The sequence below is a fragment of the Balaenoptera borealis genome, assembly GCF_965194805.1.
Source record: "Balaenoptera borealis genome assembly, chromosome: 1".
In the NCBI taxonomy this organism is placed as follows: Eukaryota; Metazoa; Chordata; class Mammalia; order Artiodactyla; family Balaenopteridae; genus Balaenoptera; species Balaenoptera borealis.
In genome coordinates, this window is record NC_138860.1 from 97,862,357 (window position 1) to 97,884,450 (window position 22,094).

The window sequence follows — 22,094 nt, forward strand, 5'->3', positions numbered from 1 at the left end:
AGGAAGAATCCCAGAAGGGTTCTCAGAGGAGGTGACAGCTGTGTGGACCTTGAGGGATGAATAAGAGTTTGCCAGGAAGAGGACTCAATACTGGAATGTGGAAGGGGGCAAAAAAAGAGAGAGAGGATCTTCTGTCTAGAAGCAACTCCTATTGCTTATCACTTCAGATTTCCCTTTTGTGTTCCATTTTGTTTTTTGTTAATCAGAGCCAAAGCAGAATTCCTTATAGAGCCCTGGCCTCTAATTTACCTCACACAAGAAGCTCCTGCTTTCTTTCTCCTCTGAACAAAAAAAATTACCTACCTTGTTTGGAGCTCTCTGGTGCTAGGGTTTCCTATAACAGAGAACAAGTCTCTCATTCCATAAGTTGAGATGAGGTCTATTAATCCTATATCCTGAGAAATAAAGTATACATGGACTCTAATTTACACTAGAGTGTGGATGACTAACACAAGATACTTTCCTATGCATAGATTAGAACACGAAGAGAGGGTGAAGAGAACAGAAGGACCCTGGAAGTATGCGTGTGTCTGGGGGGGAGGGGCATTAAAGGGGAACCAGTAGCGAGAGCCCCTGACAAGGGTGGAGAAGAACCCGGGAAGGGAGATGGAGAGTTATGATGAACAGTCACAGTTCAGCACACTGAGGCCCAGAGGGAGAGTGGTGCCCTCTGGAGCCTTCTTACTTGCCCCCTACTCTCACAATCCCACCCCCAGACTCCCTGGCAAATGATCGCTACCTCCAGTGGGGTCCTGAGAGAAAGGAGGTCCCTAATGACCTGCCAGGAGTATGGCGTTGTCCCTTCAGGGGAGAAGGCAGTCCCAAGGCATGAGGCTGGATGCAGGTGGGGCATTGGGAAGGACACTGGTTCCGTCCTGTTCCTTGGCCCTGTGTCTGCCTGGTGGACTGAGAGGAGGGCACAGGCTGGCCCCCAGGCCAACCAGCCAGCAGCCTAGGAAGGGTTAAGGATCCCAGGCAGCTTCTACACCGTGCTGGTGGTGGCAGTGGCACAACTCTGCTCTCCACAGCACCTTGGGAACCACCACCCCTGGGAGGGCCACCATGGCAACAGCTAGTGTGGGAACGGGTCCTCTGGGTCTCCCTGCCTCCTGGGCTCACCCAGGTCCTCCCGAGGGGCAGCTGGCCCAGCCTGGGCCATGAGGGAGAGGCAGGCCACCTCCTCTCTGAACCCCTCTGGGGCTGAGGGCTGAAGGCATGGAGGAAAGTCTGGTTTTGTTTGTTTCCCTTTGTTTGCTCTGAACTTTTGATCACTGATACTGCATTGGAAGTAACTGTCCTTGGACCTGGGGCCTAAAGATGAGGAATTGGGGGGAGATTTAAGGGGGAATCTCTGGGGACATTAGGAATGGAGTCGTGCCACAGGTTGAGGAATCCCAGCCTCCGGTCGCTGCAGAGGTCCCCTCGGGGCTGGTCACCCCCAGGAGGCCTGAGCAGGATCCGGAGGCTCAGAGTTCAGGAAGGAGCCCATGGGAGGTGAGGGGGGCACTGGCACGAAGGCCAAGCTGGGCCAGCAACTCCTGCCTCAAGGTTTTCCTTCTTTCCCTCCATCCCAAGCTCACTCCCTCCATCGGTCTTTCCTCTCTTCATCACCCCTTCCTGCCTCTTGCTCCCCTTGCCTTCTCTTCTCCCTCACTCTTCTTCCTTTTCCATCACTTTCTTCACTCACTTAAACATTTCCCTGAGCACCTACTATGCAGGGAGCGCTGGGCTAAGCCCTGAGGGGGCGCCGGGATGAATCAGCTCCCTGGGGTAGCTCACAGTCAGGGGAGGGGAATTCTACAAGCATCCAAAACACCAGGAAGAGATGGGTACATTCTGAAAGGAAGAGCTACGGGAACTCTCCTCTCAGTCCCTCTCTTCCAGCCCTCCTCATTATTCTAACAGTTTCTCAGGCAGGAAATGCATAATGTAAAGAGAAGAGCTTTCACGTTATTCCCCAATGACTCCCAGGAATGCCCTAGAAGTGAGGTGCCAGCCGGAGACATTTGGGAGGGATAAGGGAGGACACAGCTGAGCACTTACTCATGCCAGGCCCACCTCTGCCCCTTCATTCATTCATAAAACATTTATTTCGCACAGTGCTAGGCCCCAGGTACTTAAAGGAAGGCAGGCAATAGACAAATACTGTTACGAGGAAGAAAGTACCATGAAAAAAATGAGCAGCTGCGGTCACAGAAAACAACACAGAGGTAGTGGCAGGGGGCAGGGGGCGGGGGGAATCACCAGGGAAGAGACACTTAAAGCCGGACCCAAAGAGTGAGAACTCAGACAATCAAAGGGGTCGGGAGAGGCGGGGCACAGTGGTCCACATGAGGGAACAGTGTGTGTAAACCACTAAAGGTGGAAGAGGCTGGTACGTGTGAGAAAGTTTCCCAGGGGAAGAGGGAGGGACAGGAATGATTTGCTGAGGCAGGAAGAGGCCTGATGACTAGCAGGGCCTTGAGGGCTCGCCTTACTTTGAAGAAATTTGGATTTTATTCGAAATGCAGTGGGAATCCAGCCACTGACGGTTTTAGGCAGGGGTAGCACGATCTGGTTTCTGTTTTAAGAAGCGCTCTCTGTCTGCTGGGTGGAGGCTGGGTGGTAGATGTCAGTGGGACCCAGGGAGACCAGGAAAGAGGAGATGAAGCCCACCTTCAGAGCTGGAGGGGAGAGAGCGGGAGATGGAGAACGTGTGAAACACATTTCAGAGCTTGGAATGATAGAACTCGCTAATGGCTTGGAATGGGGGCAGGGTATTGTTAGATATTTTAATCTACTGGTCTTTTGGCCTATCTCCCCTATTAGAATGTAAGCTTCATGAGGGCAGGGATTCCGTTGGTCTTGTTCACTATTGGTTCCCCAGGACAGAGTATAGGCATTTAATACAGATGTAATGCACGGTAAGTGAGTGAGTTGAATTAAGGAATGAGAGGGTGGGATTAATGATGACACCTCAGTTTCTGGCTCAGCCTCGGGGGAGAGGAGCCGCCCCCTCTCTCCACACCAGGTATTGCTGATTTAGGAAGCAGAGACCCTAAGTCAGCAAAAAGCAGAGCCCTGCAGTTCCAGGAGACTTTTATGGAATAGCCCTAGAAGTAGGCAAATATGGCGGGCAGGGGGGCCCGACAGAGCTATGGGGAAAGGAGAGGCTTCCAGCACCAACAGCAGAAGGCCCCTCTCACCTGGAGCCACAGCTGTCCTCCTGGCTCCCTCTCAGCCCATGATGTTGTGTTCAAAGCCAACTGTGGTCTCCCAGGAGAGAGCAGGTGCCAGAAGCCCTGGCAGCCCTCGCCGGCCTCTGGAACAACGCGGGCAGTTGCGGCACGGGTGTGCTTACCACAGCCTGAGGTGACTGAGCCCGCTCGTGTGCCCCCTGTTGTGTGGGTACCAGGGTGGGCACGCACAGGGGCCTGGAGCTGGCAGATGAAGGCGGGTGCTCGCTGTGGTGATGCTGTCGGGGCCCCGGGGGGTTATAGGCGTGGGCACTGGGTACATGTCGTCAACACCGAGTCACTCTGGACTGATGCACCACAGATGCCGGTCTCTGCTCCAGTCTGTGCAGAGGGGCAGGGAAGAGGCAGACAGGGAGTCTTCCACCCCAGAGTTAAGGACTTTGAGGAAAATCATGCTGGGCAAGGAGCTTATCTGAGTCCTGTTCAGAAGACCTGGGTTCTGGACCTGTCCCCACCATTAACAGCTGTGTGGCCCCATGTTAAGTCAGACCATCTTAGAACTGGAAGGGGCCTTCTACTTCCACCTTCCAGGCTGAGCAGAAATTCCTCCCACGAACCCCCGGCACACGATCGTTCAGGGTCTCTCTAAACTTCCAGGATGGGAACTCCACTCCAGGACAGCCCATTCCTTCAGGAGTTTTGTTAGGAAGCCTCTCTTTTCCAAGAGGCCTGGAAGGACCCAACACCAGAGGTTGACAGTGTCACCTCCAGGGAGGACAGTGGGATTGAGGGGGGGTGATGAGGCTTCCCTGTTGATTTGGTTTGGGATGCTTTCAGTACCATGTGTTAAATTTGTAATGGCAAGGAAAACAACAAAAAAGTCAGGTTTTTCTTGATTTGAAGGCAGTTTGAATCTGCCTTCCTAACATTTCCACTTACTGGTTCTAGGTCTGCTCTCTGGGATCAGAGAATAATCTAAACCTACTTCTCCTCTGATACCCTTCAAATACATGAACTTGATCCCCATCAAATTTCCAATAAGCCATTTCCAGGTTGAGCTGCTCCTCACGTAACTTGGTTTCCAGACCAGTCCCCATCCAAGTACCTCCCTTCTGAGCATCAGAAAATAAAACTCAGTGAGTTGCAGAAGGAAGGAACCAATCACTCCTTGAGTTGGGTGTTACCTTATGCTAATTAATTAACGAGGCTGAGAAGACATCCTTCTCCCTTTTCTGTGTGCATGTGGGGGCATGATCAAATCACTTCCTCAAGCCTTGGTTTTCTTACCTATAAAAGGGGTAAACAATACCTTTGCTATGAGAATCAATAGAGGTTAAGGAAATGAAAAACATTAAAAAGCACAAATCTATACTTTAGGTATGATGACCTAGAAGCCTCATTCCATTTAGACAGCAGCTAAATGTAGGGCTCATAGAGCCAGACGGCTTGGGTTCAAATCCCAGCTTTACCGCTTATTGGCTGTGTGACCTTGGAGAAATGACCTGACATTGCTGTGCTACAGTTTTCTCCTCTGAAACAAGGATGATGATAACACCAAGCTCAGAATGGGTGTTTAGGAGCATTAGATGTATTGCCTGGCACTTAATAAAGGTTAGCTGTTTGGTATTATCACCCCAACTCTTATTCCTTCACAGGGAGCTAAGGGGCTCACCGAAACGAGGCGAATTCATGGCACCTATTTGAAACGTGAGGCCATCAAACCAAACCGGTCATTTGTCATTGGAGAGAGTTGCTCCCCCACCCAAATATTTGTAATCAATGTTTTGTGCTAGGCGCTGTGCTAAGGGTGTCACAGGCCCTGCCTCACTGAACTCTCCCAACAGCTTCATGAGGTAGATACCATTATTGCTCCCATTTTACAGATGAGGAAATAGAGGTTCACACAGATTAATTAACTTACCCAGAGTCACATAATCAGGAAGTGAAGGAGACATGAGTCGGACTCCCAGAGTCAGTCTCCATCACTATAGCATCCTGCTCTTTTAACCAGCTCCCTAGTTTGGGCTCCACTCCAGCTTCGGGGACCAGAGGGAGGCTGGTCCCTTGACAGCATTGCCTGCTGTTTCTGTGAGGTGGGGAGGAGGGGCCGTCCCCTGCTTCTCTCACTGAACTCTGCCCTCCTGCACACTGCCCCCTCCCCCTCCCCCTCCAGGGGTCTGAGGTTGTCACCGGGAACCCCAACTGCATCTCCTTGGGTCCCCTCAAGCCCCCCCTGGCATTGGTTACCCTTGGGCTGCCTGCTGGGTTCTCAGCCCCTGACCATGAAACGGTTCCACATTGATCAACAACAACAAAAAAGTAAAAGAAGAAGAAAAAAACCCCAAAATACCCAAACACCATTTTGGACGTGGGCCCTGATGCGTAATATCATTATGGGGCCAGCAGTGCATCCCATCCCATTATTGCCCGGCCAAGCTTCTCTGAGGCAAGCCTGGCTGCAAATGGCTTTCTCCTGTCTGGGGGGGCCGTAGCCTCTACTTGCCCTCCACTGCTGGAGGAGAGATTTTATCTTTAATTGACAACTGGCTGCCTGCCATCGCCTTGCCTCTGCTGGCCCAGGCTCGAAGCGCGATTTTCTCTTTGCTTCAGGGACAGGCTTCCCCTTACTTCTCCCCTCCCCTCAGCCCTGCCATCCTCACCACCCCCCACCCCCACCCCCGGTGTGCTCTTGTCCTTTCCTGGTGTGACTGGACCAGGCAATCTCAGAAATCTGGGGAGAAAAGCTGAGAGCAACAGGAAATGGATGAGGAGGGAGCTAACACTTACTGTGCATCTACTGCATGCCATATGCAGACAGATGACACTGGGCCAGGCCTTTACACTCACTGGCTCTGAGACAGGGGCTATCATTATCTCCATCCTACAGGCAGGGAAACTGAGGTTTGGCAAGTTGCCCCAAGTTACCCAGCTAGGAAGTGGCAGATCAAGACCCTGAACTGAGGCCCCTTTGACGCTAAGTTTACACCTGGGATAAAGAGTAAGGAGAGCACACACGTGCCCAGGCCTGGTTACATAATCCGCGGAGCCCAGTGCAAAATGAAAACACAGGGCCCTTCTTCAATAATTATCAGTAACTTCAAGACGGCAACAGCTGAGCATTAAGTCAGTTGTGGGCCCTTCTGAGTGACTGCACAGGTGGCACGGCCCTGAAGCCAGCCCTGCTCATTCCCCTGTGTGAGTGTGAGAGGGACAACAGCGAGGGATGACGTCTGAGCATCACTCACCACCATCCCCATCCTCTCTAGGCCCAGGACCATTCACTCCCCAGCCCTAAGTGGTCCCAGTTGTGCCCCCAGCCCCTTGTCGGCCTCAGTTCATCAGCCATCCATCCAGTCATCACAACGACTTCGGCATCCCCAGGGCCTTGGCCCACATAGAACTGGTGCAATTTCAGGGAAGAGAAGATGCCCCCTGCAAAACAAGCAGGAATACAGTGGAACCCCCTAAACAAACAACAGTCTCTTCTTCCATGTTACTGCTGGGGGTGGTGGGGGGGTGGTGGCAGCAGTGGAGATCACTGCCCAGAAGCCCGGGGTCCCAGGTTAGTCCTCTTGGCGTGACCTTGGCCAGATCACTTTTCATCTCGAGCACTCATGTCTGGCTCTAAATGCAGGGGTTGGGCTGCACTGGTGATTCCTGGTGGGGGCGGGTTAGGAGTGTGTTGCATTTCTCGGGTGTTGGGGGGAAGCCCGGGGAGGTCCCCACAGATACAGAAAGGAGAGGCGGAGGCAGTCACTCACACAGCGAGCACGGCAGGACGCTCCAGATGTCTTTATTGGGGCTTGAGCACAGCATGACAGTCAAAGGCATGCAGACAGGGCGGCAGGGCCCAGCCTAGGCATGCCTCAGACACACGAGGGGACAGCTTTAGAAAAGGACGACCAACACCAGGGAGGGGCAGGGCGGGCTGGGAGTGGGGAGGGAGGGCCTACGCAGAGGCAGAGGCCAAGGTCGAAGGGGGCACCTGGCCTCGGCTATTGCACGCATACTCCGGCCACCAGCCAGGAAGTACTGTATTGCAACTGGTCTCCGCTCGCCCGCAGCATTCCCTTCTCAGACCCCTGAGCCAGATGGGCAGACAGACCCCTTCCCTGCCCGTCCGCCCAGCAGCATCTTTGGAAACAAACAGACAAAGGCGACAGAACAAAAAACCAGAAATAAAAAAAGGCAAAACACCCCCTCAGTCAAGGACACAGGGAAGGTGGAGAAAGGAGTGGAAGAAGCTGCAGAGGAGCCCCGGGAAGTCCCCCAACAACTGGGGCGTGGGGTGGGAGGTAGAGCCCCAATCTGGGGTGGGGTGAGGTTAGTGGAGCAGTGACCCCAGGGGGCAATCTGGCCTTCCACAGGCCTCTGGCCCACAGGGGAAACACTCCCAAGAGGGAGAGTCTAGCCAGGGACCACCCAGCTGGACTGGCAGTTCCCAGGTACACTTTTCCTGGGATATTCCACACACATATTCAGCAGAAACAAGGAATCAGTGAAGGGGAAGGGAGTGAGGGTGGGGGTGGGGCGAGGGCCTGGGGAGACATAGCCTAACGAAGAAGACAGACCACCAAGAGCACATGCACTACACACAATAGTATAGTATGTATGAATATAGATACTATATGTGCATATATATCTCTTCAATGTACAACAGAACAAGAACATCAGACCCAATGGCTCTGGGCCCCGAGGGTCACACGGGAGGTTTCCCATCAGTCCTGTGCAATCAAGGATATCTGAGTCTTTCCCAGCGAAAGATTCTTGCCTGGGTTCCAGAGTTGCCCTAAGCCTCTGGCTTTCTGTCTGTCTGCCTGTCTCTCTCACGTTGGTGCCGCTTTAAGAGAGGGTGAGGACTTCAGCCTGGGCATAGTTGGACGAGAGGGCATCTTGGCAGGTCTCTGTGTTTAAAGAGCACAGGGTGTGAGACACTGGGACGCACACTTTCAGCTCAACATTGCCTTCTTGGGCGGGGGGGGTAAGGAGTTCAGCAAAAGAAAGGGAGAAACAAAGAATGAGATGTTAGAAGGAAGGCAGCTGCTGACCTATAGGCGGTGGGTTGAGGAGTAGGCCAGGAGCGGAGCTGGAAGGCATGGGGCCCAGAGCTAAGAGTCCAGGAAGAGTGGGGATAGGGAGGAAAGGGGGTGAGCCCTTCATCACCCCTCTGCCAACCCAGCACTGGGCCACGGTGACCCATAGGTGATGTTACAGCTTATCTCTGTGCCTGTTAGGTAATGAGCTCCAGGAACCAGGAGACCTCAGGTCCTCAAAGCTGCAGTGCAGTGGGAAGAGGGACCACAGCTCTGCAGCCTGGCATGGAGGCAGTGGGAGAGGTTCCTGGCAGGGTGGGGGCTGACAGCCCACAGGCCATCGCCTGGGCTGCTGCCTGCCCAGCCTGTGCTCCCCCCTGACATAGCTCCATCTGCCATCACCACCTGGGGCTAGTCCATTGTCCCAGGGGGCTGGTGAGGAAGGCTCCTGAGTGTGCTGCCGTGTCTTGCCCAGTCCCCTTCCTCAATCTGGCAGGAACAGAGTCCCAGCAGCTGGAGGGTGAATGCTGAAGGGGAAGGTCAGGGAGGATGACTATGCCCATCTCAGGAGAGACAGCAGGAAACCCAACCCCTCAGTGAGCCCTTCTCGGCATCTCCTCCTCAGCCTGGGACGGCAGTGGCCTGGGCCTTCCCTTCCCCTACCTTCTCAACTGGGGCGCAGGTAGGGCAGGCAGGAGGCTGCTGCGGGGGCAGGCATCACGCCAGAGAAGGCGATGTTCTCTGGCCAGGGCAGAGGAGGCCCTCGCCTTCCAGGAGGCTCTGTGAAAGGGCAGCCGGAGCTGTTATGCAGCCTCCCCTCTGACTCCCATGCAGTCTGGGCTCTGGGCTGAACAGGCACTTTCCCCTCTGGCTCCAGCTCACAGCCACCCCTCTCAGAAGCCCTGGGGGCTGAGAAGTGGCCTCTAGGGTTGTCAGCAGCCCTGGTACAAACTGGAGGGGCAACAACTCCTAACCGGGCTGCTTCCCTGCTCTGCGGGGAGGGGCTGGGCCCCAGCTGCAGGGGAAAGGCTGTTAGAAGCCAAAGTAACGGGCAGAGGTCCAAGTCCAGATCCAAGGTAAAGCAAACTGCACTCTCAGATTGTGGGTGGGAGGGAGTGCCCTCTCCTGAGGGGGGAGGCCCGAGGCCTGGGCAAGCCTGAGGCCCATGCAGGCAGCCGCCTCCCCAGGCAGGGCCTGGTGTACAGTGGGGCTCTGTAAACTCCAGGGCTCACTTTGCCCTTTCCGAGGGCCCTGAGAGGAGCTGGGGCAGGCGGCCTACTCAGCTCTCCCGTCAGCTCACGCTCAATCCTGTGTCAACCCTACAGAAGCCAGAGAGACAGGAGGGGTGTGTGGGAGCCCACCTCCCAAGGCACTAGGGGCTCCAGCCTGGCACTCCTGCATCATGTCGCCCAGAGACATCTGTGCCCACCATGGGGGTGCCATGAGCATGCCCGTCCCTGTGGGAGGGAAGAGAGGGAAGGAGGCGGTGGGTGCCGTGGAAACTTGGGCTCCTGACAACTTGAGGGCTGCCACAGAAATAGCCGCCTCAGTTCCCTGAACCAGAAAGGCGAGTGAGAGGAGAAAATAGCTGTGGTGCCCATGCTACACCGGACACCCAGCTCATCGTGTCCGTGTCAGAGCCGGGACCCCTGCACCAGGGAGCCCGGCAGGGGCAGGACCGAACCCATCCTCCCGGAAGAGAAGCTGGGCTCTCAGACTGGGCTGAAAGGGTCGAAGGTGCCCTGCTCCCCGTCCTGCTCCACAGGGCGTCCCTGTCCGTGTCCCCTTCTGAGGGGCAGTGGCATGGACGCCCCTGTATCTTCCTCAGCTCTTCTTCTCGTCATTCTGAGAGCAAGCAGGAGGCAGGCCCCACAGACCACAGCAGGGCTGGGGGAGCCCAGGACCCACCCTGAACAGACTTTCCTGGAAGGGACATCCCTGTGTCTGCCCAAGACTGAAGAAGGCATTGAAATGGGGATGTTCCTGGAGCAGGCTCTTCATCACCCCTCCAGCGCCATGAAACGGTCTGACCTTTCTGCCCAGCTCACCTTTTGGGGTGGCCTCCAGAGTCCCCAGCCTCCTGCCAAGTCCCAAAAATGCTGTCTGGCGGTACCTATCTCTGCCCACTCTGGAAGGAGCAGACATGGACCTTACTTAGTCATTCCCTCGACAAAGTTGCATAATCTGACTCTAAAAATTGCCAGGCACACGGCTCTGCTGTCAGGTCTAATTCCCATCAGGTGAAACAGGCGATGTCTTGCCTGAGGTGTTCCGAGTTCCTGGGCTGAGGAGGTCCTGGAGCGCCTGGCTGGTGCGCTGGGGAGGGGCCCCCTGCGGCTCGGCCCACCCTGGGCGCGGCAGGCTGCCAGTAAGGGAGCTGGTGGGGGCAGGATGGCTTCAGTCCCTACACTTCCCCTCAGCTGCCCCTGCCCGGGGCGCACCCCTGCTCACTCAATGACTCACAGACCTGTTGTGCTCCCTGGCTCGTTAGGTAAATGAATACACTTAATTATAGAAATTAGATGAGTCTCCGGTTCTGGCAGCGATACAGAGCACAGAGGCTGGGTGGGAGCGGCAGGTGACTCAGAGGCAGGGCTGGGAGTTGGAGGGAGCAGGAGAGGAAGAAGAATTGTCGGGGAAGCAGAGGAAGCAGCGTGGCAAGCGATACTGCAGCTCGGGGTGCAGATGGGATGCTGGGCTCCGCTGCTGGGCGCCACCCCCGAGAGGAGGACCTCCCCGCGCCTCGGCAGCCAATCCTGGGGCTCTGACTCTAGGAACGCCCACCTGCACCCCATGGCAGGGCTGGAGAATATCAGGTGGCACTGCTCCCCCAAGGAGTCAAGCCCTCACACACCGGCAGAGATGCCCCAGGGGACAGCCTTATTCCTGGCTGGTCTGGGTGTGGGATTGACAGACAGACAGACAGAGATGTTCAGTTGCAGGCTGTTTGGTTACTGGTTGAAGGCCCCGAGGGATGGAAATGCATTTGCTGTGATCTAGGTGGGACCCTGAGGGGGAGGCAGGGCCCAGAGACACAGTCCTGGGGGTGACGGCACCCTCAGTTCAGGACGGGAGCGAGCGGGATAGAAGGCCTGGAAGTAATCTCTCCCTCCCTCTCAGGTCCCAGAGCTGAACATTCTGGGGAGCTGGGTGCTGTGGAGGAGAGGCCTGGGGGCCCTGAATTCTCTTGCATCCTGCCTGGCTTCCGCAGGCCCCAGGAGGAACGAGGGCTGGAGGCATGTGAGTGTGCCTGTTTGTGCGCGTGTGCCCAGGGGCGGGGTGAGCCGAGGGTCCAGCTACGGGGCTGAGTGTCCAGGGGGTGGGCTGGTGAGGGGGTGTAAGGGGTGGGAGAGCAGGAGCTTTCTTGGAGGGTAGGGTGAGCTGTATCGCGATGCCAGTTGAGATAGCCCCAGACTGGTTCCAGCAGCTCCTGCTGTGTTGTTTAGACTCCGGGACTTTTCACAGCCTTGGTGAAGAAAAGGCACGTGGGTCAGAGGGGCGCAGCTCCTTGCCTGAGATGCTCCATGGGATCCACGTTCCGGGGACCCTGCAGGGCGGGCAGCCCCGGGACTGGGTGGAAGGGTCTGGTCCCCCTGGGAAAGGCTCCCTGACTTTCTCTGGTCTCTGGATGGACCCCTGGGCCCCACACTCAGCTGACCTTTGCCCTATCATTGTCCCCAGGTAGGTTTCCCTCCAGTTGCATGAAGACCCTACAGCCCTCAGTACCCTCCTTGCTCAACCCTAAGACGCCCTAATTAGCACTCATCACTTTCCTTCCAGGGAGTTCACTTTCAGTCACATGCACCTACAGGGTCACATGGGGTCTGTGCTGGTGGCCGGGGGAGGCCTGGGCCCACTCACTCCTGGGCCTGAACGTAGCCCAAGCGCAGAGAAGTGTGGCGTGGTCTGGCACAGGGAAAGTTGCCGAGCGCGCACTGGGAGTTTGGCGATGCTAACTGCCACGCTTGCTTAGCAGGGCCTGTTTCCCAGCAACCCACCTGTTCCCTCTCGAAGGTCACTCTAATTGGCTGAGCTACATGCTTGTTGCCAAGAAGCAGTGTGGAGGCATCTTGAAAATAGAGCAGCCGGGCGCCACAAGCAGCCAGAGAGATACGACGTGGTGGGACGCAGGCCCCCCGGCCCCATGCATGCACACACAGAGTCTCCTCCTCGGATGGGACCTGCTCCCCAGGCCCTCATGGTCCCTGCTCTGACCTGCAACCTCACAGCCTCCTGCGCACCGCTACTTCCACTGAGCCCCTCACCACTCTGGATGAAAACAGGGGTGATCAGGACTCAGTTCCGTTTGCTCAAGTCCTACCTGGGGGGTGGGGTCCCCTTCACCCCACCTTCTACACCATCCACTTAGCATGCTCCAGCCAGAGCAAGACTCTGGGTCTGAACTAGGACACAGTGGAAGCCACAGCATGTTTGGGGTGGGGGCAGGAGGGAGAGGCACATCCAGAGCCCAAGGAGTGGGCTACACAGAGGCCAGGGGTGACCAGAAGAACACAGAAGAGGCTGTGAGGAGTCTGAGCCTCCGGGCCATCTCCAGGTTCCAGGCTGCTGTTCCTGCTTCTGCCACCCAGTAGGACACATGCCCAGCAAAGCACGACGCATACCTCTCAGGTCTTGGTTAGGGTCAGGGTGCCCTGGGGATCCCTTGGGGACAGTGGTGCTGAGCAAGCCAGGGAAAGGGCCTGGGGAGGTGTTCCTGGAGGCTGCCTGGGCTGGGCAGGCCAAGGGACATCCTTGGGGGGACAGAGACATCACAGGTTATTCCTACAGCAGCCACTGCCCCTGCCTCACTCAACCTGACTTTGGTCTGAGGTTTGGGGATGGTGGCAAGTGGCGGCGGGGTGTTGGGCTGAAAGAAGGTTAGTTAAGAAGTGGCCTGCAAACCCAGGGAAGAGCTTTTTGCGGGGAGAGTTGGGGTTTATCCTGAAACTAGGCAGGCTATTTAGAGAGATTAGGTCACAGGGACAAGGCAGGAAAAACACAAGTGATGAGGAGCTGGGCAGAAGGGACACTTGGCCTTGAGAGCCCTGGCTCTCAGCCACCACTGGCTCTCAACCATCCCTAATCATTTCGGTCCCACTTTTTCAGGCCAGGAATCCCTAGCTCCACTGACCAGCTTCTGCATGGGGTCTGCGGATGGAATTTCAGCCTTCCCTTGAACTCGCCAAATCCTTCAGAACGCACTTCAGAGGGGACCCACTCTCCCTGTCCACCCCTCCCCCTGGTCACCTTCTGGCTCTACCCGGAGTGAACAGTCCCATCTCAGGGGCTTGCAGATTTGGGTTGCAGACCCCCCAGTGCAGGACGCAGGAGGTGGGGCCTGAGCCAGGCTCTCTGAAGACCTCACACCAGCACCCCATTCTTACCCTGACTCCTGAATGGTGTTGGCATCTCCCAGGACTACTCACTTGGGGAAGCCTGAGCTGTGTTTAAGGGAGGCCTAGGGGAAGGCTGGCAATGACCATGCGGAGCCAGGCCTGAAGACCACTGCAGGAACCAGAGGAAGAGAGGCAATAAAATGGAGGGGGTGGCAGGAGCCTTGATCTGGGGTCCCCTCACCCTCTAGTACTTGTCTTCCCCGTGGGCACCCAGGGGGCTCTGTGTACCTTCTGGGGATGCTACAGGCCTTTCTAATCCGGGAACTGGAATATCAGGGGACCCATCCTAAAAGCGAGGGCGCATCCGAGGCAGAGGAGATGGTGTCCATGGCCTCAGAGGAGGAGGAGACCTCAAGCTCCATGGGGGACACTGGGGAGACTCAGCTCCGTGGGGGCTACCCCCCTGCCCAGCCTGGGGAGCCATACCTTTCCGGACACTACCATCGGCACAGGCAAAGTCCCCAGCGCTGAGCAGGAAGCAGGCAGCTGCCTTCTTGTTTCTGTCTCGGGTGCCGGAGCGTCGCAGGGCCCGGCGCTCCTCCGGGGTGCGGGCGGAGGCCAGGGGCTGGGTGAGGCCGGCTCCCTCCTCGTCTGACAGCACCGCGCTGGCATCGCCGTTCTGCTTGGAGTCTAAAGGGGCAGACAGAAAGAAGGCTGCATGAGGGCTGATCCCAGACCTAAAGTATCACTTACCCAACCCGAGGGGAGAGTGTTGCCAGAGCCAGCGAGTGGGTCTGGTCCTGGTGGGCAGGGGACAGGATGTGGGCTTCCCTCCCAGCCTTGGCCAGGGCCACAGATACCCTAAAAGCAGGGATTCCCCAAGTTGGCCCTTTGAGATCAGTCCAAGGCAGGCAGCAGAGTCGGCTTCTTCCTTGGGTCTGGCTCAGGCTGACACTCGGATGAGTTTGCATTCCCTAGGAGAACGCCTGGCTTGTTGGGGTGAGGGGTAGCACTGCCAGGGTTAAACTGTTAGCGTGGCTTCCGCAGCTGTCTTCCTGGACCACCCGAAGGCACTTATTCTTGTTCACCAGGCATCCAAGCCAGAGTCAGTGCCTGAAGGATTTAGAGCCCTCTGCTCTCGGGGCTCCCCTGTGTCTGGGGAGGACCCCGAGGGGAAGAGGCTCCAATTCAGCTCCTACCGCTGTGGGCTCTTAGTCCCAACCCTGCTCTGCCAGGCACGCAGCAGCACAGATGAGAGCTGAGCCCTGGGATCTGGAGAAGGGGGGCTCCTTGGTCTGAAGGCAGTGGCCAGGAATGCCCTTTCTGTGACCGAGCAGTTAGAGTCAGGCCTAAGGAACGGCTCATGGCGCCATAGGTATTGCGGAGCCAGCCTAGGGACTTGTACATTTTGATATTAAGTTACCCTCTGAGCCCTGAATGGACCTCAGGGTAGAGCTGAAATTCCCTGGGGTACTGGCTGGGAGATTTATGTTCAGGGATTGGGGAAGAGGGTACCATTTTGGTGGGGGAGAAGAGGGGGGCCTAATGGGTGCTGTTCCATCAAGGTCTTTGAAGGACCCGGGCCCTTGAATGACCCCAGGGAGTGAGTGGCTCCAACACGTAGGATGGGCACCCACCAACAGGCCACAGGTGAATGTCCCAAGTCAGGCACCTCCCCACAAGGACGAGTCCCACTTTGCCCCCAGAGCCGAGACAGGAGCTGCTACCTTAGTCTCCTGGCACCCCCCTCCCACCGCCCAGCTCCCCAGTGGCCTGGCATCCAATGGCCCCCCATGCTAGGAATCCCATACCTCCCTCAGGAGCCCATCCCGTACCTAACAGTTGGGTTCCCACTCTCCAACCTAACTTCACGTTGCTGTGGGTGAAGCCAATTTCCTTTCACTCTTGACTCAGGTAGAAGCAAGCTTTCCTGGGGTGGCCTTTTTCATCCTTGAAGAGCACGATTCAGACCCTCAGGTCCTCCCGTTCCAGGATGCAGCTCCCAGTTTCTTCCACCTTTCCTTTCCCCTCTCCCAACACTGTCTGGGCTGCTCCCTCTTGGTTCCCTTCCGTCCCATGTTAAACCCCGAGCCCAGGACTCAATCTAGCTTGTGCCAAACAGAAGGCAGCCTCCCACTGCCATTACGTTATCACATTTATCAGGCCAAGAGACACTAGACTAGAACGTTTGGAAAGAAATGATTCATGTGTTGATTCTCCTCAGAAGAACAGCTGCCCTACTCTCCAGCTAATAATGACAGCGCCTGATATTTGTAAAGTGGTTTTAACTTCTTAAAGGACGTTCATAGCCATCATTCGTTTGGGTCTCGTCAAAGTCGGGGTAAGACACTGACAGCATTCCCGTTTTACAGGTGAGGAGTCTATGCCCAGAGAGGGTGAGTGACTGGCCTGTGGGCACACAGCGCAATGGCCAAGATGGGATTAGAAACCCAGGCTTCTAATTTACAGCCCCATGCACTGCCCATAGCAGCCTAAATTTAGTGGGATACTCACTCCACAGAGCCTGATGTTCAGGAAGCTATCAGAGAATAGATATTCAGCCTCAATACTGTGCCCTCATAAAGGCACGCCTTATATTTAGGGAAGCCCAGAACAATAAAAGCACAATCCCAAGTTCCAAGGGCTGAGTTTCACCTGGGAACTCCCCTGGCCACTGGGGGAGAGGTGGCTTTCCTTCCCAACCCCCAATCTCACCTGCCCGTTTCCTCTCAACCACACCCTCTTCTGGGGCAGGGGGGCTGGCATCACTGTAGGTACTGTCCCTGGGCGAGGTCTCCTGCGACTTGCAGTAAATGGGCGACTCCAGCTGAGGCGGCCGAGGTACGTGCTTCTTCCGTTTCTTGGGCAGCTTCTGCTTGGCCATGGCCAGAGAGTAGTACATGCCGAAGTTGTTGACAATGACAGGCACGGGCATGGCAATGGTGAGCACGCCGGCCAGTGCACACAGCGCCCCCACCAGCATGCCTGACCACGTCTTGGGGTACATGTCCCCGTAGCCCAGCGTCGTCATGGTGACCACGGCCCACCAGAAGCCGATGGGGATGTTCTTGAAGTCGGTGTGATCATTGCCCCGCGGGTCGGAAGGCCTGGCGCCGATGCGCTCCGCGTAATAGATCATGGTGGCGAAGATAAGCACGCCCAGGGCCAGGAAGATGATGAGCAGCAGGAACTCGTTGGTGCTGGCGCGCAGGGTGTGGCCCAGCACGCGCAGCCCCACGAAGTGGCGCGTAAGCTTGAAGATGCGCAGGATGCGCACGAAGCGCACGACGCGCAGGAAGCCCAGAACGTCGCGAGCCGCCTTGGACGACAGGCCGCTCAGCCCCACCTCCAGGTAGAAGGGCAGGATGGCCACGAAGTCGATGATGTTGAGCAGGTTCTTAACGAAGTCCAGTGTGTCGGGGCAGCACACGATGCGCACCAGGAACTCCAGCGTGAACCACAGCACGCACACTCCCTCGATGTAGGTCAGGATGGGCTCCGTTTCCACCTCCCGCCGGAAGCGCACGCTGGTAGTGTTCCCCACTCTGTGGATCTCCGTCACGTTGCGGTCGATGTTGAAGGCCTCGTGGGTCTCCAGGCAGAAGGTGGTGATGGACACCAGGATGAAGAAGAGAGAGGCAAAGGCCACCACCTATGGGCGGGGAGGAGAGTGAAGGCAGCTGTCAGGGAGAGATGCACCCAGCAGGGACAGGGCCCTCGGCCTGTAGAGGGAGGGGCCGTGGGTCACCAGGCAGTCTGTTAGGTGGTGAGAGGTGGGATTAAGGTACACAGTCTGGGGCTGGAATTCCATCCCCAGAGGGTCTTTATCCCTCTGCTTGCGTGCTTTAAGGCAGTACGTCCCAATCCTTGTCATGGTGCCCAGAAGTTAGAGGCTGCCTTTGGCTGGAAGGAACTGAACAGAGGACAATAGCTGCCTGGCCCTGCCTACTGCCTAGCTCTGCCCACCTCTAACCCGATCGTGCTTTGAGGCTTCTCAAACTGTAATGGCTGTATAAATCCTCCGGGAACCTTGTTAAAATGCCATTCTGATTCAGGAGGTCTGGGGCAGGGCCTGTGATTCTGCATTTCTAACAAGCTTTCAGGTGAGGCTGCTTGTCCACAGACCACACCTCAAGTAACTAGGCTTTAAGGCAGTTTTCCTCAAAGTGAGGACCTGGACCAGCGCATCAGCATCACCTGGGAACTCGTTAGAAATGCAAAGTCTCGGGCCCCACCCAGACCTACTGAATGACAAATGCTGGGCGGAGGGTCCAGTAATGTTTCAACAATCCTTCCAGGTAATTCTGATACACACTAAATTGCGAGGGCCACTACATTAAGGGATATGCTTAGAGGCAGGGGGCTGGCATTCTACCTATTAAGCTCCGGCCGTGACCCACCTCCTCAAGCCCCAAGTCCCAGCCCCTCCTGCCTGCCTCTCACCCTAGGATGTCTGAGCCGACTGCCCAGACAGTGAGAAGCGTCTGAAGAAAGACAACCTGCTCCAGGGCAGGAGACAGGGTAGTCTGCCCAGAATAGCCACCCCTCCCCTTCCCAAGAACTGACATTTCCTGGGACACTGAGCGCCAACAAAAAATAAACTGCACCCATTGGGATCAGAGTGTGGCAACAGCTGATCTGGACAGCTGCTGGGATCTCGGCTAGAATGATGACAGCGGCATTCAGCAGAGGAATGGCTGGGTTTAAGTGTCCAATCATTATGAATGGAGATGAAATGCATGTGTAATAACACCAATTACGGAGCCTTCATCTGTTATTCATGTGATGCCATTCACCACTGTCAGGGTGCTCCTTGCTGGAGTCCATGCCCCCTGCTGTTGCCTGTCCTGCTTGGTGGGTGGGGATGGGCTTCCTCCCTGAGCAGCGGGCCGAGCTTAGATAGATGAGGGAGGACTGTGGCCCCACGACCCCTTGGCAACCCCCATTGCCTGCCCCACTCTGATTTCCACCTGGCCATAGCATTGCCCCCTGTCTAATGATGCCTCTCAGAGATGCTTCCCTCCCTGGGAGTCTGCACCGAGATGGGTGAGGTGGGTGGGCACAACTTGTTCTTAGTACTGCAAAACACCAGTGGAGAATACAGGGGGATCTGGGAAAATGAAGCAAGAAGTAGCACCTCCAAAGGCTTCTGGAGCAGGAGCGAGTCTGAGGAGGGAACTTTGGGAATGAACATTCATTACCCGTCTATTCTGTGCCTGGCATACTTGGGCACTCTATATGTGTTAGCACCTTCAGTCCTCCCTGTGAGGTAGGCCCCATCATCCCATTTTCCAAAGGAGGAACTGAAGATCAGAGAGGTTATATACTTGCCTGAGGTCACACAGCCTGGAAGGGATGGAAACCAGACTTGAACTCAGCACTGTTTAACTCAGGGGCCGTACCTTCTCTTCACACCTCCCAGGCAGGGTCAGTTCATAGACCCAGGAAAGTCTTCTCTGAATTGTCAACACTGCTCCCAGCCAGCTCCCTGATGACTGCTATTTCACTCTTAGGAATGTGTACCTTTGGCTTGGGACAGACACCCGCCACACAGTAAGACTTATCTTATTTACACTTGGACAGGTTGATCAGTTACGGCAAGTTAGGAGAAGCAGGGTAGCGGACCACAGACACCCTTTTCCACTTGACAACTCTGCCTGGAGTTTCTCTTGCCTGCTTCTCCTCCCTGCCCCATGAAGGTGAATTTCAAGTTCCCTTTCTGGTTTCATTTTTCTTCCCCTGACAAATGGGCTGTCAAGACGATATGGGCTGACATGGGCATTAGGCAAATAGCTCCAGCCTGTGGGCTCTCGAGGGCCATCCAGAGATGAGCTGGTGGAGGCACCTGTCCAGTGGCCATGGTGATGCTGGGAACCGCGAGTCCTGGCACCGCCCTCCCAAGCAGAGGGGGTTGGGGTAAGGGGTGGGGCCAGCACATCCCAGATCTGCCAGGAAGCCTGGGAAGCAGAAGCTTGTGCTCTTCTGAGGAAAGGTTAGCCAGGAGAGTTGGCCCACCTGGGAGCCCAGCGTGAAGTTAATTGGTGATTTGGAAAAACAAGTTCAGGAAGAGCTGCCCAGGGGCTGAGTAGAGGGCGCAGGGAGGGAAAGGGAGGGGAGGGCAGGGCGGGTGCTGTGGCCAGGGCCACTCTCTCACCAGCAGGGCCAAGGTGCCTTCCTCAACTCCACCCCAAGGGCTCCTTCTGCAGCAGGCCCAGTGGGTGCAAACCACTCCTCCCTCCTGCATTAGGGAACAACCTCCTGAATTCCTGCAGTGTTCACTCATTTTTTTTTTTTTTTTTTTTTAAACACAGAACCATCCCATCTACTTACTTCTACCCCTCACTGCCACCCTCTCAGAGGATGCGGACAGGGAAAGGGGAGCCACATGTGTCCATTTCTCAGGGTCAACAGAGGCACAAGACAGGGCAAATGACTTGTTGAGGATTAAACTGAGGCCAGGTCTCTTGACTCACAGCTCAGAGCTCTTTCCTCTTGGCCTCTCTGACCAAACAGATGGGGACAATCCACTCCTCCCTGATGAAACCTACATGGGGCCTCAGTTTCCCTTGTGGCCCCTCCAGGCTGGTCCCAGGAAGCCCTCACTCCCTGAGCAGACAGGTAGACCTAAGGCCGAGCGGTGATAGATGCAGTGGGCTGTGCTCTGGCAGGCTGCCCCAGGTGGGTCCCGAAGTTACAGGTACCCCTTCAGGGCCCTAAATTATTCCCCAAGCCAAGTTATTTTGTAAGTGGTGGCTCTGCTTGCAATCGGTGCCTTTCACCAGGGCTTTTCCCTTTGGTGGCAGGGATACTGCTTTCATTCTGCTTTCAACCCTTGACTGGGACCTGAAAGGGACCAGCGAGGAGGCAGCAGCTGCAGCAGCATCACCCAGCTTAGAGGTCAAGGCCTCACACCTGAGCCTCCTATCCAGTGCCGCTCCCCCAACCCTGGCCCATCCTGCGAGGCTGGCAGGGCCCCTCAGAGCGCTCCCCATCGGCCCCAGCCACACATGGGGCTGTGCGGCCTCGGGGAGCTGAGACTGAGGGCAAAGGAGAGCTAAGGACCCCTGGGGTCAGCTGCCTGGGTGCCTCATCCCGGCACTGCCACTCAGTCAGGGAAACGGTGCACTCTGTGCCTGTTTCCTCGCTACAAAATGGGACACTATTAGTGCCCCCAGTAGTGTTACTGTAGGATTAAATGAGCTTCTACACAGCAAGTGCCTGGCATACAGTAAGTGCTCAATGAATGGTGACAGAGCTGAGGAGGTGAGGGGGCCTCCGTGAACACCCGCGCGCAGCTTCTGAGGACGAGTTGGATCTGGAGCCCAAAATATCACAAAGCCTTTGCTTCACAGAAGAGAAAGGGACTCGGAAGGTCATTGAATTCAATGCCCTTTCTGCTGTTTTACAGGTGATGAAACTGAGGCCTGGGGAGAAGTGACCTGGCTGGTTCCCATAGCCGAAGCTGTCCGTTCTTTCCACTGTGTGGGGACAGAAGGCATGGATTCTGCTGGAAGTCAACACTGCCCAAGCAGGGACTTCCCTGGCGGTCCAGTGGTTAAGACTCTCCGCTTCCACTGCGGTGGGCGTGGGTTCGATCCCTGGAGGGGGAACTGGGATCCCGCATGCCGCACGGTGCAGCCAAAGAAAACAAAAGCCAAAACTGCCCAAGCAGAAAACCGCTCGTGTGAACTAGTTTGGCCAGCAGCAGCCCCTCTCCTGCCAGCTGGGAGGATACAGGAGGGTCTCGCCACCCTGGACAGGAGGGTCCTAGCCTCTGTGAAGGACAGTGCTGCTCCTTCGAGCTTCCTGCTCCCTTGGGCCCCTCACACTGGCTGGCTGTATCCTGTTGGGGACCCATCTATCTCCAGAGACCCAGGTGGTTCAGCTGGTGGGCCAGCCCTGTGACCAGCCTCCTTCACTGAGCTCATCCCACGACTGTCCCTGGCGGAAATGTAAAGTCACACACGTCTGGACGCAAGTCCAGCTCCACTACTTACTGCCCAGACCTTGGGCAAGTTACTTACCCTCTCTGAGTCTTAGGATCTTTGTTCATAAAATGGAAAATTGAGTACCTACTATGTGCCAGACACTGCTCTGGGTGCTGTGGAACAGCAGGAAACAAAACACCCCTGCCCCTTAGACCTTCCATTCCAGTGGAAGGAGACTGTCAACAAATTAGTATGTCAGATGGTATAAGAGGGAGAAAAATAAAAAGAAAGGAGGTTAAGAAGTGTGAGGGTGGGGCAGCTATTTCAAATAGGGTGGTCAGGCAAGGCCTCAGTGCCAAGGTGACATCGAAGCAGAGACCTGAAGGAGTGAGGGAATGAGTTATGTGAAGATCCAGCAGAACTCCAGAGGCAGCGGGAACAGGCAGTGCAAAGGCCCTGAGGCTACCAGCATACTTCATGTATTGAAGGGATAAGAGTACCTATCTTATAGGGTTATTTTGAGGATTAAAAGAAATGATATTTGTAAAACTTACCAACGAGCCTAGAGTGGCTCAGAAATCTGGCAGAGGCTGGGTTGGGGGGGGTGGGGAGGAGGTGACA

At 56.0% G+C, this 22,094-nt stretch overlaps 1 protein-coding gene across 11 annotated transcripts in view; it reads right to left on the reverse strand.

Annotated features, from left to right (window-relative positions):
- KCNC4 (potassium voltage-gated channel subfamily C member 4) overlaps window positions 1-22,094 on the reverse strand; it is a 72,886-nt gene that overhangs the window by 44,065 nt on the left and 6,727 nt on the right. For 5 of the 11 annotated variants that reach the window (XM_082366211.1, XM_082366212.1, XM_082366206.1 and 2 more), the window contains exons 2-3: window positions 16,261-17,197; window positions 14,032-14,235 (exon numbers count right to left, since the gene is read on the reverse strand). In XM_082366211.1, the coding sequence (XP_082222337.1) occupies window positions 14,032-14,235; window positions 16,261-17,197 (1,141 nt within the window). Of the gene's footprint in view, window positions 1-6,250; window positions 6,609-6,953; window positions 8,144-11,447; window positions 13,715-14,031; window positions 14,236-16,260; window positions 17,198-22,094 lie in introns of those variants that run through there. The other 6 variants (XM_082366208.1, XM_082366213.1, XM_082366209.1 and 3 more) reach the window with 6 other exon arrangements.